General features: G+C 49.5%; 1 protein-coding gene across 1 annotated transcript in view; it reads left to right on the forward strand.

The window, feature by feature from the left end:
• Positions 1-15,949, forward strand: part of SPHK1 (sphingosine kinase 1) — a 36,934-nt gene that overhangs the window by 18,523 nt on the left and 2,462 nt on the right. Inside the window, exons 2-4 of the mRNA XM_044453841.1 lie at positions 7,212-7,361; positions 11,023-11,117; positions 12,487-12,602. Coding sequence (XP_044309776.1) covers positions 7,212-7,361; positions 11,023-11,117; positions 12,487-12,602 — 361 coding nt within the window. The remainder of the gene's footprint in view (positions 1-7,211; positions 7,362-11,022; positions 11,118-12,486; positions 12,603-15,949) is intronic.

Consider the following 15,949-nt stretch of genomic DNA (forward strand, 5'->3'; position numbering starts at 1 on the left):
CCCAGAAGTCTGAAGGATGGGCGGGTATCACTTCAGAGTCATCTCTGCAGTACAGCACAATCTGTTTTCTGCAGCTCTTCTGCGTGCTGCCGCTTTCCGTTCCCCCAGATGTGACCAAGCAGATATTTTTGGCACGATCATAGTTTCCCTTCTGCACTTTGATGGAGTCAGCAAAATCTTTCCCTGATTTAGAGAGCTATTGAGTTTTTAAAAAGTACCTTTCTGGAAGATGCCTAGGAAATGAGGGCAGAGGGAACTGGCAGTCTGGAGGCCAGAGTGTGTGAAGGTTCAGTCAGAAGTGCTGCCAGTTGCAAAGTCAGCTCTCAGGAGGCCGTGTGGGAAAGGTGACAGAAAACAGGCCAGGCACAGTGCAGCAGCCCTTCCCATCCTAGCACCCCCTCAATATGCTGAGCAGCTGCTCTGGGCATTCCCACCTGGCATACCCCTGGGTGTGATGGCTGTTGCAGTCTAGCACAGCCACGTCGCCAGGTTGTGAAAGGCTTGCTGGCACATCCATTGTCCTGTTTTTTGAGGTATGCTTTGAACTTCCCAATTGGCTTAGCCAACAGATCAGCAGATGGGACTCATTCATTTCTTCACCTCACTGGATTTTACAGATTCTGCCCACCTCATGTGAGCTGCTATCTTCTTGCCTCAACATAATTATGGCCTCGTTCATCCCTGCTCCCCACTTCACCTTCAATGTGCCTTGTACCTCTGGTGGATGTAGGGCCAGGCCAGTAGGTACTCAGTTTCTAAATAAATTAAGATTCTGCACCCTAGTGTAAATTCTCCCTACAATTATCCTGGTGGTCGTTATATGCTGCCATGTTGTCTCCAACTTATGGTGGCCCTATGAATGCGTGCCCTCTAAAACGGTGTGACCTTCACAGCCCTGCTCAGCCCTTGTACATTCTTGTATATCTTCTCCAATGAGTCTTACCGTCTCATGATGTGCCCAAGAATGATGGATTTAATGTTGTCATTTTTGCTTTTAGGAAAAGCCCTGGCTTGATTTCATCTAGGACCCATTTTTTAATCTTTCTCTTGGCCTAGGGTATTTTTCAAACCTCTTGTCCAGCACCATGTTTCAAATGCATCCATTTTCATCCTGTCCAGCTTTCGTATCCACACCTAGTGATCAGGAATACAATAATGTGGATGATCTTGGCCTTGGTATCCAGTGAAACATCCTTACACTTGATGGTCTTTTCTGATTCCTTCATTGGTACCCTTCCAAGTCTCAGATTACTTCTAATTGCTTGATTGCAGTCTCCATTTGAATTGGCAAGGTATCTCAAATCTTTCATGATTTCAAATACTTCTTTGTTAAGCTTAAGGTTATATAATTCTTCTGTAGTCATTTTTGTTTTCAGCTGCTGTTCCACTTTTGCACTTCCATCTTTCTCTTTCATTAGGAAGTATTTCCATTCATTGCTCCTTTCTGTCAATAATATGGTATCATCTCCATATCTGAAGTAAATGATGTATCTTACACCAATTCGCACTCCTGTTTCCTAATCCAGATTTCCATATGATATGTTCTGCATATTGATTGAATTCTGTACCCTGTTCCAGTCATGCAGATTTGTTTACCCTGTGACATTTTGGTATCCGTTAGAGCTTTTTCAAGTTAAGGGCAGTCTGAAGAATTCTGGGAGTTTGTAGGCCTTTTGCTGTCTATACATGCATAAGGCTGTGCCTTAGGTTTCTAGTCCCATCCATCTGGCTTCTGAGATTTTAACATGCATCCTGACTTACTCTCAAATCATATCTTTGGTAGCAATGAGGACTAGAAACACTCTTTTTACACTAACAGCAAATATTCTCTGGAAGTCGAATTTTGCACCAAGTAGCACATGCTGGGCTTTTCTGTGGCTTTGTGCATGTCACAATTCTGTGCGGGAAATGGAGCAATGGGTGCAAAATTTGTCAGCTTCCTGACGATCACAGCTTTCATTGTGAAAAAGCTGTTTCTTTTTAAAGCAACGGGTGAGAACCTGGGTAGGCAACTTTGGCTTGTCAGGTGCCAAGAGCATATGCTGTGTGAGTTCTATTAAATTAACTTCCTTTCCCCCCCTTTGCGTTGCTGCAGCGACTTTGCTTGCTGTGGTTGCTCCTAGTGAGGCAAGAGTTAAGAGGTGCCTGGGGAATGGCGTGGTGGTGGAGACACCACCGATAGTATTTTCAGCCAGGGGAGGCCAAGGCCGAGAGACACTTGGGTGAGTCCATTCAGGGACGGAGAGTTGCCATGCAACTCTCTGTCTTCTGTTTCGTCCCCTGCTCCAATCTCAGGCCACTTGCTGTGGTGCAGCTATGGCTGGATTTGGGGGGCAGAGTTTGGGTCCAACCATTCCCCCCTTGGGAATATGCCACCCAGAGAGTAGTAAGTGATGAGCGCACCATGGCAGCAGACGCACACTCCTCTAGTCGTGAGAATGCTGTTTTGTGCCCTTGATTTCAACAACTGTACATGGTTTGGAGTGTTCTTTCAATAACAGGTTTGGAAGAGAGTCTTGTTCTTCAAGTGCATCTAGAATATTGGGAAAGTCAAAGCAGTTCTAAAGCATGAAATAGCAGTGGTGGTTAGAAAAGAAAAGAAGCATTAGCTGTGTACGCTTTACGACAAAAGTAATGCGCCTGGTCAACTAAAGTGCCTGCCGTCTCCCTGGTAATCGAGGATGCAATCCTATACATACTCAGACTGAAAGGTGTCCTGCAATTCCCCGTATTCCTCCAGTCAGCAGCACTGGGAATTGCGGAACCTTTTTCTGTTTAAGCATGCATAAGTTGGCACCCCAAGGCTCAGGATTTCTTAGCTCCACCACTGTTTGCGTGGCCTGACAGCAGACTGTCGAGTTGCTTGGTGCTCTTACTGAATGCCAGATCACTGGATGGGAAAACAATTTGGGCACAATTTGGCTGAATACCTGTCAGCTCCTCTTTTTGGAGGAGCTGACAGGTATTATTTGGGCCTGGTTTGATGAAAGGGGCAGCTATCTTCTCTCAGCCACGCCAACCATCATCCCTGAGCTGACAGAGGTGATCCCAAGGGTGATACAGAAGCCATTTTGCTGAGGGATGTCAACAAATGTTAATGTACATGGGTGAAGAAAGCTCAGTTCTGCCCCACAATTGCACCTCTAAGGTTTTGGCTAGTGGAGTGGTGAGAAGCTTTTGCAGTCTGGGCTGCCACAGTAGTGCAGTGGCTATTAATGCACTGTTAAAACAGAGGACAGAAATGAACACATATTTGCACATGATTTGTATGTGCGAATTTATATGTATAGGTGCGTATTTGGAAATAATAATTTATATAGAAATGTGAGCAGGCAACCTGTGCGCCTCACTGAGTCTGCTGTCAGGAGCTAACAGCAGTGGAGGGAAGCGTCTGATCGTTCTTTATTTTTAGAACAGACTTAGATCAAATGAGAGACACTTTCCAATCGAGTAGTGTCTTCTGGAAACCTTTCCAGTAGAGGATTGTTCTCTATAAATTAGATTACCAGGACATCCCAGCTTATGGACCGTTCAACTGGCCCCCCTGAGACCAGTTTGCCAAACACAACATTGGCAAATCAACTGGGCTTTATGGCCGAAAGTGCCTTGGTTGTCCTGATAGAACACCCGTGCCAGAGGATGCAGCCGGGGCTCCTCAGTGCTCCCCAGTAGTGCTCAGCACTGTCAGCTCTGGTATCCTTTGGGGATGCCTTGTTGGAATGGGGCGTTAGGCAGTCTGCCTCCCATCGACGGGCTCCTTCACAGTGGACGGAATTGCCCCTTTGGAAGCCATACTGAATTTCCTGAGAGGCATCTCCAAAGCCCTTCTTCTAGGATTGCTCTGACAAAAAGAAACAAACCCAGTCAAATGACAGCCCGAGCAAGGAAATGCGGTGCCACAGAGGGGCGGAAGGAGTCAAGGGGACACTTTCCAGCTCTGTTCCATCCTGAGGTCAGAAGCCAGACTGAGCATGATTAAACCCTTTTAAAAGTTCGGTTTTAGCATATTAAAAGACTGTGTTGGGTTCCCTCCCTCCAGTGCTCCTGGAATAGCTTTAAAGGTATTCTGTGCTTCTGGGATGGATGGGATCACTGAGCCACACCCAAGAAGGGAAATGACTCCAGCGTGAAAGACTGAAAGACATTCCGGTGGAATTCCAGGAAGCACAGGTGCTTCCCTGCTATGTTCGCCAGTGCTGCTGACACTGACTGCTATGAGGCTGGTTGTGTGTTTTTAATTATTCACTGCTATTTGTAGAAAAGTTTGTCTTTATCTTTGTTAAATGCAAATCTTCAGGCCCTTCATGGAAGCCTTTGCCTGGTTCTTGCTGTTTTGGGGGCAGTTTTCTCATTTTGCCAGAAAGACAATTGCTCATGCCCTCCTTGCATCCTCCTGGGGAGCTTCTCCAGAGGTTGTGACACGCGTTCCACGTTGTCCTTGCCCTGCACCTGATCAGCTTTGCATTGCCCATGCAGTGTGCCCATGCCTATAATGAGCCGCCTGACCTCCTCCACCTGTGGCTCTGAGGAGGTAAACATGTCCCAGCCTGTGAGCTACTGTATATCCAAAGGCGGCTGGATTATTCTTCCACAGATCTGCAAGATCTGCACATAATCTAACAAGGGAGAAAGGGGTGGAGAAAATTGGGAAACAAAGCAGGTGGAGGCTGGATGACTGCCACCCACCAGCCTTCTGTAGGCTGAGTGACTCTGGGTCAGCACTCTGATGCCATTTTGTTGCTATGGGATGTGCCGGATGGCCTAGCATCACCCAGGACCCCGCTTTGCCACGTGCCAGCTTCTTCAGAGGCCAAGGTGTAGCAAAGCATCCTTGCAGACCTCTCTCGCTGACTAGCAGTAGTTTTGCGAGGATTTCTGACTCACACTTGTTGAACGCACCCTAATTATTCTGAACATCTGAAGCAAGCTTAGGGTAACCAGGGGTGGCTTTTTATGTGGAAAGACTGTGTCAGCTCAGAATTCATTAAATCTAAGCATGTGTCTTGTGCCCCACGTTCCAATGGTGAACCCTGGGTATCTAGTTAAAAGGGGGGGGGATTGCCCACCCCTGCCTTTGGGCATGATCACAGCTTCACTTCCATCAGTTGGAAGAGCCCTGCAAGGGTTGTAAAAGCGGCATTGCTTTGGGCTGACTAGTGAGCCTCGTATAAATGGGGGGAAGGATTCTTCAGCCACTGGGGGAGAGGCGGATTAAGGATTTTACTTCCTCGCATGGCTGCTGGACATTTACTGGGAGTTGGAAGTATTTGAAGCCACAAGCGTCAGCCTCCTCTCCTTAATTGTTAATGTTGCGCACAGTTTCGGAGCACTGCACTGCACGCGAGTGTCGTTCTAACCAGTACAGAAGCGAAGCCTGAAATGGCCCCTCTTCAAGATGCAGCAGTCAGCTGGAGCTTAGCAGCCAACATGCTGGAAAATAATTGGGACATGTAGCTAATTGGTTCTGACAGTGCTTTCTCAAAGCAACGCTAGTGCTTAGCATAGTTCCTGTGTCTGCTGGAGATGGGAAAGGTGGCGACAGAGTGGTGATACTGCTTTTCTTTGCGGAACTCTGAGATATCATTAATTTTGCTATGGATGACTGGCTAACAAGCTTTAAGCTTGGCTCTGTGGGCCTCAGATTTAAGTACAATGTTGGGGGGACGGCTGGCATTCAAATCCTATGCATTTGAGTCAGTTTTGGTCACTCATTTAATAAGCTGCAGTGAAGGTTATACAAGGAAAGTTGTACTGGATCAGACCCAAAGCTTATCAGAACCAGCATTCTGTTCCTATGGTGGCAACCAGAGGCCAGGGGAAGCAGGAGCAGCCTCCCATTCATGTTCCCCAGCAGCTGGTGCATGGAGGTCTGTCGTCTCCTCTGGTCTGGGTCCTGCTCCACCTGGCCATGTTGCTCACTGGGCGACTGTGAGCTGGCTACTGCCATTCAGCCTAACCTACCTCACAGGGTTGTTGTTGTGTAAATAAAATGGAGAGGGGGAGAAGCCTGTGAGACACCTTGGCTTCTTTGCAAGGGGAAGAAAAGTGGGATATAAATGCAATGTGATAATAGCAGTGTTAAAAAGCAGTAATGGGCTATCTGAAATACAGATTTTTGTTTTTCTAAAGTTGGAATTGCCCCTATTGACATGGACTCCAAGTTTTCTGTCATCTTACAGTTCACCTCACTCATCCTCTGAAATCAGTTTGGCTACTGTCTGAACTAGAGATTTTTTTTGGATCCGATGCCATTCACTAAGGGCTGCATTTGACCATTCAAATCCACACCATTTTAGAGACTTCTAACATCGCATTCTAGAGACCTTCACAATTTAGACGCTTTTCGCAGCGGCTTCCTTCCAGGGCCACCATACTCTGCAAATGTTGTGTAAACAAAACTTCTGATTTACTTACTTTCTTCCTTCCTGCGCAACGAACGAGCCGCTCCGGGAAGACGAGAGAGAGCGCGGGTGGGGGAGGGTGTGCTCGCCACGGGGCGCCTCGCCGCAGTTCCGCGGAGCTGCCTGCAGGCGGCGCTCGCGGAGCGGCTCCTCGGAGCAGAGAGCCTGGAGCTGCTGGGGCGGAAGGTGAGCGGGGCCTCCCACAGCTGGGCGGGCGACCCGCTGAAAGGGGAGACAAGGCCTGGAGGCCTTTCCGTGGGGAAGAAGCGGTTCTCCCTAAAAATCATCTACGTTGGTTTGCAACAAGACCAACAACTCACACAAAACGAGCTCGAACTTGAGTAAGGCCAATCGAAGACAGAGCCTGAAAGAACGAAGGCTCAAGTCCTGCCACTCTGAGGCATGTTTCTATATACAATTTTCTTTGCAGCTCCTGCCTTCTCGTTCGTTCACACATGTCTCTTTCTGAGTATCAGCAAAATGGAGCTGTGCCGTTCTCAAAGGCCTGGGCGCGCACAGCACTAGGAAGGGGCTTTGCTCCAGTGGTGGTTGCTGCTGCCTTTCCCCTGAGCATTAGCTATTTTTATTTAAACTATGGAGCTCTCCTTCAGTAGGGCAAGCAAATGAATGTTTGTGGGTTTTTGTGGGGTGGGGTTGGGGGTAGAAATGTTTAGAGCCCGGATAAGTAGACATGCACTTCTACATTTCTGTGCATAGAATACTGTGTTGTAGGACTGTGTTGAACCCGAAGGTCTCACTGTACTCCCAGCACTAATTCCTTCTCTCGCACTCTCTTGTCCCTCCATGCAGGATCACTCCATGGGCTGCTCCCTCAGTCCTGCCAAGTGATGGTGTTGCTCAACCCGCAGAGCGGGTCTGGCCGGGCACTGCATCTGTTCAAGACCCAAGTCCAGCCCATGCTGGCGGAAGCCAACATAGGATTCAGCATGTTTGTCACAAGTAAGTGCCGAGCCTGGCTGAAGGTGACAGGAAAAGCAGCGCCACCCACCCGCTGCAATGGTCCCCTTCCTTCCTCCCCACAGGACGAGAGGCCTATTTGTGTCCCAGGGTGGCTCAGGAAGTGCTCAGCCCTTCGCTCCCTGCTCTGCTCCAGACTTCGCCGGCTTCCCCTTCCCCCTGGGCGCTCTCACTCAAGCTTCTTCTTGGCCCTGGTGTGTTTTGCTGCATGGTGGTGCGCTCAATCGCTTTGCCCTTCTGGGGCTTCCTAGCATTCCTCATCCAACAAACTGTTGTCATTTCCAGATTCTTGTGCAGTTTTCCCCATTCTATAAGGTTGCAGTGCCAATCCCAAGTCTCGGTTATTGGCAGGAACAGGCTAAACCTAGAACAAGCTTCTCTTTTGAGCCTTAACCCTTTCTGCCTTTTGCCCAACGCTCCACTGGAATGTGGCCTTTGAGAGCGTCCTTGGCACTGGTTTTGGTGCCAAGGTTTTTGGTGAAGGCACCCCAGCCTTCATCTATGCTTTAACTACTATGGACTCTACACATCGAAAGGATAGCTGCAAAGGATACAGTGAAATAGAGATGTGGACTTTATAGATCCCTGAGCTTGCATAGCAGCTTTCAGCTTTAGAGGTGATACAAAAATGAGTGGAATAGCAAACACCCTGGAAGACAGAGTGACAATCCAGGGCGATCTTGATAAACTTGAACACTGGGCTGAAAGCAACAGAATGAGATTCAGTAGTGACAAGTCCTCCACCTAGGAAAAAGCAACCAAAGGTATTGATACAAGATGAGGAATACATGGTGAAACAGAACTAAAGAAGAAAAAAGACCTCAGAGTAATTGTGGATTGTAAACATGAGCCAACAATGCAGTGGAGCTGCCAAAAGGGCAAATGCTCTTTTGGGGTGCATTGATAGAAGTATTATTTCCAAATCACAAGAAGTAGTAGTTCCTCTACACTCCTCACTAGTCAGACCTCACCTGGAATACTCTGTGCAGTTCAGGGCACCAAGATTTAAGAAAGTTGCAGGTAAATTAGAAAGGGTGCAGGGAAGGGCAACAAAAATGATCCGGGCTTTGGAAACACTGCCCTATGAGGAGAGACTGAGAGAACTGGGCATGGTCAGCCTTGAGAAGAGAAGACTGAGGGGGGACATGATAGCCCTCTATAAGTACCCCAAAGGCTGTCACAAAGAGGCTGTCATCTCTTTTCGCTCATGCCAGAGCGTAGGACACAGAATAATCAGGTCAGGTTGCAATAACCTTGGTTCATGCTAGATATTGGGAGAAGTTTCCTGACTGTCAGAGCAATATGACAGTGGAACCACTTGCTGAGAGAGGCGGTGGGCTCTCCCACACTAGAGACATTCAAGGCGAAACTGGACAGCCATCTGAGTGGGATGGTGTAAGCTGGTGTCCTGCAAAAGCAGGAAATTGGACCCAATGGCCTTCCATGGTCCCTTCCAAATCTGCAATTCTGTGATTCTGTGACCCAAAGAAATCCACCCTCCCAACAGTACTAGCACTTACTGTCATGCATCTGTTCTGCTGGCGATCTCAGTGATTTGGACAAACTTCTCAAAACGAAGTGAAAAACAGCAGCAGAGATGCCCCCCCCCCCGCTCCATTACACCATTTGAAACGCCTGCTTCCTTTAGTACTTGACTTATTGGCCAAAACACTGCTTGAAAACAGCCTGTGATGGCACTTGAGCATCTTCAAGTGAGAATGTTCCAGGCTAATAGGAGTGGAACACACAATTACAATCAGATCCTTTTCAAATGGATTCCAGGAAACCTGAATCACCCCCTGGGGTTAGCTTTGGCCAAGAGAAAGCAGTCAGATGCTGTTGGTTCCCTTGGGCCCCTCCGTGACTTTTGCTTCCATCACGCCTGGCACTGTGCTGGAGAGGCTGTCTGCTAGCTGCATGGGAGAAACTGCCGGCGAGGCTTCTGCTTCTTCCTGGATGGCCATTTCCAGCAGTGGCACTTGCAGTGGTTACCCCTTGAAATGTGCCAGTCATGTCCGGGGATCGCTGCACAGGGACCTGTTCTTTTTCCTACGCAGTTTCATATCCGAAAGGAGTGGCAGGATGTGGAGGTTTGTTCTGGGGTACCACCGGTGTGCAAATGACGCCCAGCAGCATCTCTCTCATCAGGCACCCATGAGGGTGCTTCGGTCCTGCATCAGGCATGGCAACAAAGTGGTGGAGGGCAAACAAACAGACTGAATCCAGAAAGTGGAGCCTCATGTACCCAAATATATTCAGTTCTAGTTGGAGGTGATGCTCCCCTTAGAAGGCTCAGGTCACGGTGGCACTTTATTGATCCAACAGTGTCATTAGGAGCTGGAGTGGTCTCTGCAGCTGAAGGCACTTCTCGTCAGCGCCAGTGGTGACCTTCCCTCGATGGAGCAGATGGCTTGGCTGTGATTGCCTCATGCCCTGGTGACCCCCTGCTTGGACTAGTGCTGTGCCCTGAATGTGAGACTGATGTCAGAAGCCGTTCAGAAACGGCTCTCAGTCCAAAGCAGGCTCCCTAGATTACTACCTGGAAACTGGTGGTTGTATTGTTTTAACATGATATACTTGTGTACTGCCCAAAGAACGTTATCGCCAAACAAATGCAAACATAAGCAAAGGCTGAATTGGCCTTCCTTTGTCTAATTCCCTCAGATATTTTGGACTTTGACTTTGATTAGCCTAAGCCAGCATTGCCAGTGGTTAGCAATCCTGAGAGCTGTAATTCACAGCAAATGAAGAGCACTAGGTCAGGAAAGACCGTGTTAAACTGACCAAGAGAGTCGTGACACATTTCACATTAAATGGTGGCCAAACAGAGGGAGAAACTTCCGCATCCACCACTTTAAATGATTTTGGCACACTTTCCCTCTGCTTCAACTGTAGTGTAGCTTCCTGTCCTTCAGTGGATGTGCCATTCCATCTTGCTGGGTGAGCTGCTTTGGAGGAGGAGGAAAAGAGGAATGCCACTGTGAGGTGGTTGCGTGGGCTGCTAGCCTCGTGGTGTGTCTGCTCTGACCTGAGATCTGCTGCCGTCGTGGGCAGCCAGCCTTTCCTGATGTTGGAATCACCTGCAGGGCACTTTTTGGCCTGTCTGCCAGATGTGCCCATGTGTGGTGCGTGCGTGCGTGTGTGTCAGAGAGGGAGTGAGGGCAAGAGAGAGAGGGATCTTTACACGAGGCTATTAATATGCTGTATCCACTTTCAGTTGCATTGTAGAATTGAGATCTGAGCATTGCGCAATGAGCTTTCCTTTTCTTGCTCTTCCACTATGCAACTTCTAGGCAGCACTGCAATATAGCAGAAGCGCATAAATGCACAAGAGGAAACTTCACAACTCAGTGCTGCATTTGTCCTGCTCTAAAAGGCTTGTCAAAGATGCTGGCTAGGTACAGAAGTGAAACGGGAGGGTTGTGGATGCCATCTAAGAAACACAAGAGCACCTGTGAGCAGGCAATGAGAAATGCACCATAAATGCCTTGTGCAGAAAAGCCAGAGCGACAGAGAGAGCATAGAGGTGCCCCCCTTCTGTGCATGCTGGCCTAGCTTGCAAGGATGATCCCATTCCTGGAGTCTCAAGCTCAGCAGGGCCACGCCACTCACCAGTCATGCAAGTTTCTCATCTTTTCCCTAGGGAAGAACAACCACGCTTGGGATCTGGTGAAGGAGGAGAACATGTCCAAGTGGGATGCTGTGGTTGCTATGGCTGGGGATGGCTTGCTCTACGAGGTAAGCAGCGGGGCAGGTGCTCGCTCTGGGGCCCGGCATTGCCCAGGGTCCCTCCCACCCTTATCACCACCACAAAGGAACGGAGGCTGCCCCATTGCGCTTTGTGGGTTCATGATTAACAGAGGGGCCCCGCAGCTCTTCTGTCTATTGCATTGCAGAGCTGGCATCCAGGGCATGAGCTTGGTGGGCAAGGGGGAACGGACAGATGCTTGAGAACAATTAACAGCCTTCTAATGGCTGAGAAATCCGGCAGAATAATTGGAACCAGTGCAGTCTCTTGGGGAAGGCACTTGTGGGGCGCTAAATGGTGGAGGCAACCAAGAAAGACCACACAGCCTGGTGATGGCAGCAAGTGCCAGGGCACTGAAGATTACAGCTCCAATGAGGTCAGAGAAGACCTTGGAGGCACATACCCGAAGCCCCTGGCCCCCTCGTTCCCGGAAGACTCTCCCCACGCGGGCCCTGAACTATGCCAGTCCTTGAGCAGCTGCAGTTAATTCCTTCCTGCCAATTGCAGTAAGAGAAAGGGACACGAAATACGGCCAAGCTGCCCTGCTCTTCTGCTCTGGTCACAGTTGCCGGCAGGGCTTAGGACAGCTCTTGGTGTTTTGGATTACAGCTTCCAGTATCCTTGATCACTAGCTATTCTGGCAGGGGCTGATGGACATTTAAGTCCAAGTGCCATGTTGGGGAGGGCTGGGTTACGAGTTGATGGTGGATTGGCAACCTCACCCGTCAGGGTTGCTTTAGCCATACAGGTTTTTCAACTGCAGATCACCTGGTGCAGAGAGTAACAGAAGAGAAAAAAATTATTTACTAATGTGAAACGCAAACAATTTCAAACAGGATGTTGAATATCATGAATTTAAAGCTTGAATACTGGGACTGGCAGGACACAGAGCTGTCTGCAGTTTGAGAATGTGTGTGACGGGGTAGCGGGGAGTCCACCTACAATATTTTTTTCATTATTCTGTTAATTTTAATGGCTTTTGACTGCCAGGTGTGCCTGAATCATACCCTCCTCTTACAATTCAGTTCTATGGAATTTTTCTCAGATGTGAGCCCCATTGAATTCAGTGGGACTTGCTCACAAGTAAACATGCATAATAGGATGCAGTGTTGGTGAACAGTCTTACAGAAATATGAAATGCAGCACTTCTGGCGATATACGGGGAGGCCTGTCCCCACTTCCCGCTATATGTTGTCCGTCGGCTCTTGGGAGCACATGGTAGAGCATTCAACTTTCCAGCCATGTTGGTGGCACCCTTCCTTCATTACTACGAAAGCCAGGCTCGGAGCTACAAAACGCCTCCTTTGTGCGTTTCCGTTGACCCGTCTTTGAGCAGCTCCCACCTTTGTGCCATTGCAGGTGATAAATGGACTGATGGAGCGTCCTGACTGGAAGTCTGTGATCCAGAAGCCTCTTTGCATCCTTCCAGGAGGCTCTGGGAATGCCTTGGCCGCGTCTCTCAATTACTATGCTAGGTAAGGGCTTGCTGAAAAGCCACTATATTGCCACAAGTCGGGGCTACAGATGTGTTCTGCTGCCTGTCCATAATGGGATAGTATTGTCAAGTTTTGCACCTCAGCTTCACCCTCCAGTGAATTTCAGCCATGTCAGAGAGGCCGTTTTGACACTGCCACGTGCACGTGGCTCTTGGCGCATGATCTACTAATTTTGCACGGCAGGGTCCTGCTTCTTGTGTGCCCACAAAAAGAACCTTAGACATAGCTCAGTGAGGTACTTAAAATATAAAACATCTGTATGTGCAGCTCCCTGGACACAACCAGCTCATCACTGGACGTGAGCACATGTCCACAAATGTCGAGAAGCCAGCAAATGTATCCCACCTTTTCCCACTTGCAGGGAGCCCTAGTGGCACTCAGAACCCTCCTCCCCTCCATGAGGCATGTTAGGCCAAGCGGGAGGGCCTGGCCCAAAGTCAGCCAGTGAACCAGGTGGAGACTAGGGCTTCGACCACCCCCCTCAAGTCTCTAACCATCACACTACAGTGGCTCTTACTGTGTGGCCCAATCCTCAGCACTACACTTACAGGGAATTCTGAACGCTGATGGGTTTCTAGCACGTGGCCTTCATTTTTCCTCCCTGCTAGATTATCTAGCTCAGCCTCGCCTAACCTGGTGCCCTCCAGATGTGCAACCCCAGCATACCTCAAGCCAGCAGGGGACATACCCATCCGACACATCGGGAGGGCATTCGGTTAGTCAAGGTGGATTAAACTCAGTGAAACTGGGGTGTCGCCATGCTTGTTTTATTTCAGGGGCCCCTGTAGGACACGTCTGCTACCCTCCCCTGCCCAGGACTCACTCTTCAAAATTCTCTGAACTACTTCTGAACTATATGGCAACTACTTCCTTAAAACAGGATATGCAGAGTTACATGTCCAAGGAGGGGTCAGTATGGTGGTTCAGTGGGAGGAAAACGTGGTCCGCGTGAGGAACACAGCCTGTATGTCAGGCTTTCCAGGGTGACGCAGTGAGCAGAGAGGGCATCGCTTTGTCTCGGCCAAAAAACCCCAGCCACATTGTACGCCTGGCAGATCAACGCCTGCTTTTGGAAGCCACACACTCAGCTCAGGCCACCTATACTCGTGCAGTTAAATAATACAAGTGCTTATTTCTACATGATTATAACCCGAGTTACGTGCTCCAAAAAGCCAAGTTGTGCAGCACAGCTGCAAAGAACAAAAGAGGTTGGGCCCAGATTTGAGCTACTCGTAGATCACATGGAATTGGACTTCCCCCAGTAGCTCCCAGCCCCCTGAAAATGCTCCACAGAGAGTCGGGAGACCCTGCTGAATGGGGTGACTTATGGGATGTGGCAGAGTGGGGGTCCCAAAAACCCATCTGCAAGGGAGACCCTTTTTCTCAAAGAAGGTGTAGCCTGGATGCAGTGCAGCATATTCTGCATCTTGTATGGCGGTTATGGAGCAGGGTGAGGAACTGCCGCTCACCGAAACGCTCTGGTCCTGTCTGGCCTTCTGCCCGTGACTTGGCCGGGTCTTGCAGCTAAAACACAGCCTATTCGCGCCTCTGCCTTCTGACGGGAGCAGCAGAGCACAAGGCCCTCGCTCTGACAGGCTCTCTCTGGCAGAGGACGGTATCTAGTAACATCCATGGCCCAGAAGGGAGCGGATGGGGAGAAAATTGCTGAATTACATGTCCTTGGCTCAGGTTTCGATCCCTTCCCTGAAATTACCAACGGCTCCCACCCCCAAGCCTGCCCTCTGCCCCTTGCCCAGCTGGCCACTGCTTCCATCTGCTCTGCGCCTGAGCCCCCTTTGCTAGTGGGCTCCGTTCTAAAGCTGGGGAGAATGAGGGGGCTTGAGGGGGTTGCTAAGGGGCTCTCCTCCTCTCCCTGTCAAGCTGCCGCAGCCACCTGGCTTCCCTTAGGAATCTAAGGCCACGGCTGCTGCTGAATTCTCCGGTTTCCACAGCAGGGAAATCAAGCTGTGAGAACATGTGTGGGCCCAGTACAATGAGCACCAGAGGAGCGGCGAGAGTCATGGCCAGGCCTAGGCCAGGCCCCGAGCAGCATTCCTGGGAGCACTCCCACCGCCCTCATCGTGTGTTCTGCCAGCCTGATGGCCATTTTTTCACCCACCCCTGCCTGGCCCAGTGGGCATGGCTGTGCAGACTGCAGCTCCGGGAAAATGTGCCCTGGATTGTGTTGAGGTCGACTGGAGAATGAGTAACAGCACACTGAACTCACTGTCCAGGCCCGTGCATGTTTTCTCAGAAGGAAGCCATACTTTGACCAATAGGTCTTACTCCCAAGTAACTGCAGTGCAAGATTGCAGCCTTAAAAAGCAAGCTGGTACCAAAGCAAGCTCTCCTTTTGTTGTCAACATCTTGTAATACAGCGAGGCTAAAAATGCGATCGTCTCCACCTGTGCCCCTCAGAGGACAGGTGGAATACCATGTGAGCCAGAGGTAAGCAGAGGCATCCAGTTCAGTCCGATGCAGGCGGCCTTTCTGTAGTCATCAGGCGCAACAGCTAGTAATTTGTCACATCATTTTGAAAGAGAGCCATATCTGTGCTAGTGACAATGCCAGTATCCTGCAGCAAGCAATGATGTGTCTTTGCAAACTTATGAAGATGCGTTGTGGCATCTGTTGCTTGCTCCCGATGGCTTAGTTTTGACCTATTTCCCATTATGGAAATCTGCAGTGCAACCCTAGGCATCTATGCTCGGCAGTAAGTTCCGTCATGTTTGGTGGGACTTCTTCACCCGATCGCTGCTCAAGGTCACTGGCAGGGCTTTCACCTGGTGCCCTTTGGCAAGTTCATCTTGCGGTGAATGCAGGGTGGTGAATATACTTCCTCGTCCTCCATTTAGGCCCTACAAGACCCTGTGCGGCTGCTCAGGCTGAACGTGTGTGACTGGCCCAGGAACACCCCCATTGAGCTTCGCAGCCAAGTGGGAATTCAAAGAATTCAAAGCAGCCCCGATTGCACATGCGAATTCTTGCCTCACCTTTGTAGTATACTTGGCTATACATAAGATATATAAGGGATATATATAGTCTTCATGCATTCCTTGTAATAGATTCACTCAAATTTCATGTAAGAGAACAGATACCTTTTTAGATTTTCTTTTTTTCCTTGATTTTTGTAACTGAACAATTTAAAAAGGCATTCCCTCTGAAGAGGGTTCTGTTTACACAACTGGGGCCTGGCGAGCAGAGTGGGGAAGCAAGTGTACTGGACAAGGCCAGGGCCAAGAGCACGCCTGGCTGGCTCCTGGCGGGGACCCGTGGGCACGAGGTCCCTGGGCTTGCTGCTGCTCCTTGTCAGTGCAGTTTGCTTG

The sequence above is a fragment of the Varanus komodoensis genome, unplaced genomic scaffold, assembly GCF_004798865.1.
Source record: "Varanus komodoensis strain SLA01 unplaced genomic scaffold, ASM479886v1 scaffold7_1, whole genome shotgun sequence".
Classification (NCBI taxonomy): Eukaryota; Metazoa; Chordata; class Lepidosauria; order Squamata; family Varanidae; genus Varanus; species Varanus komodoensis.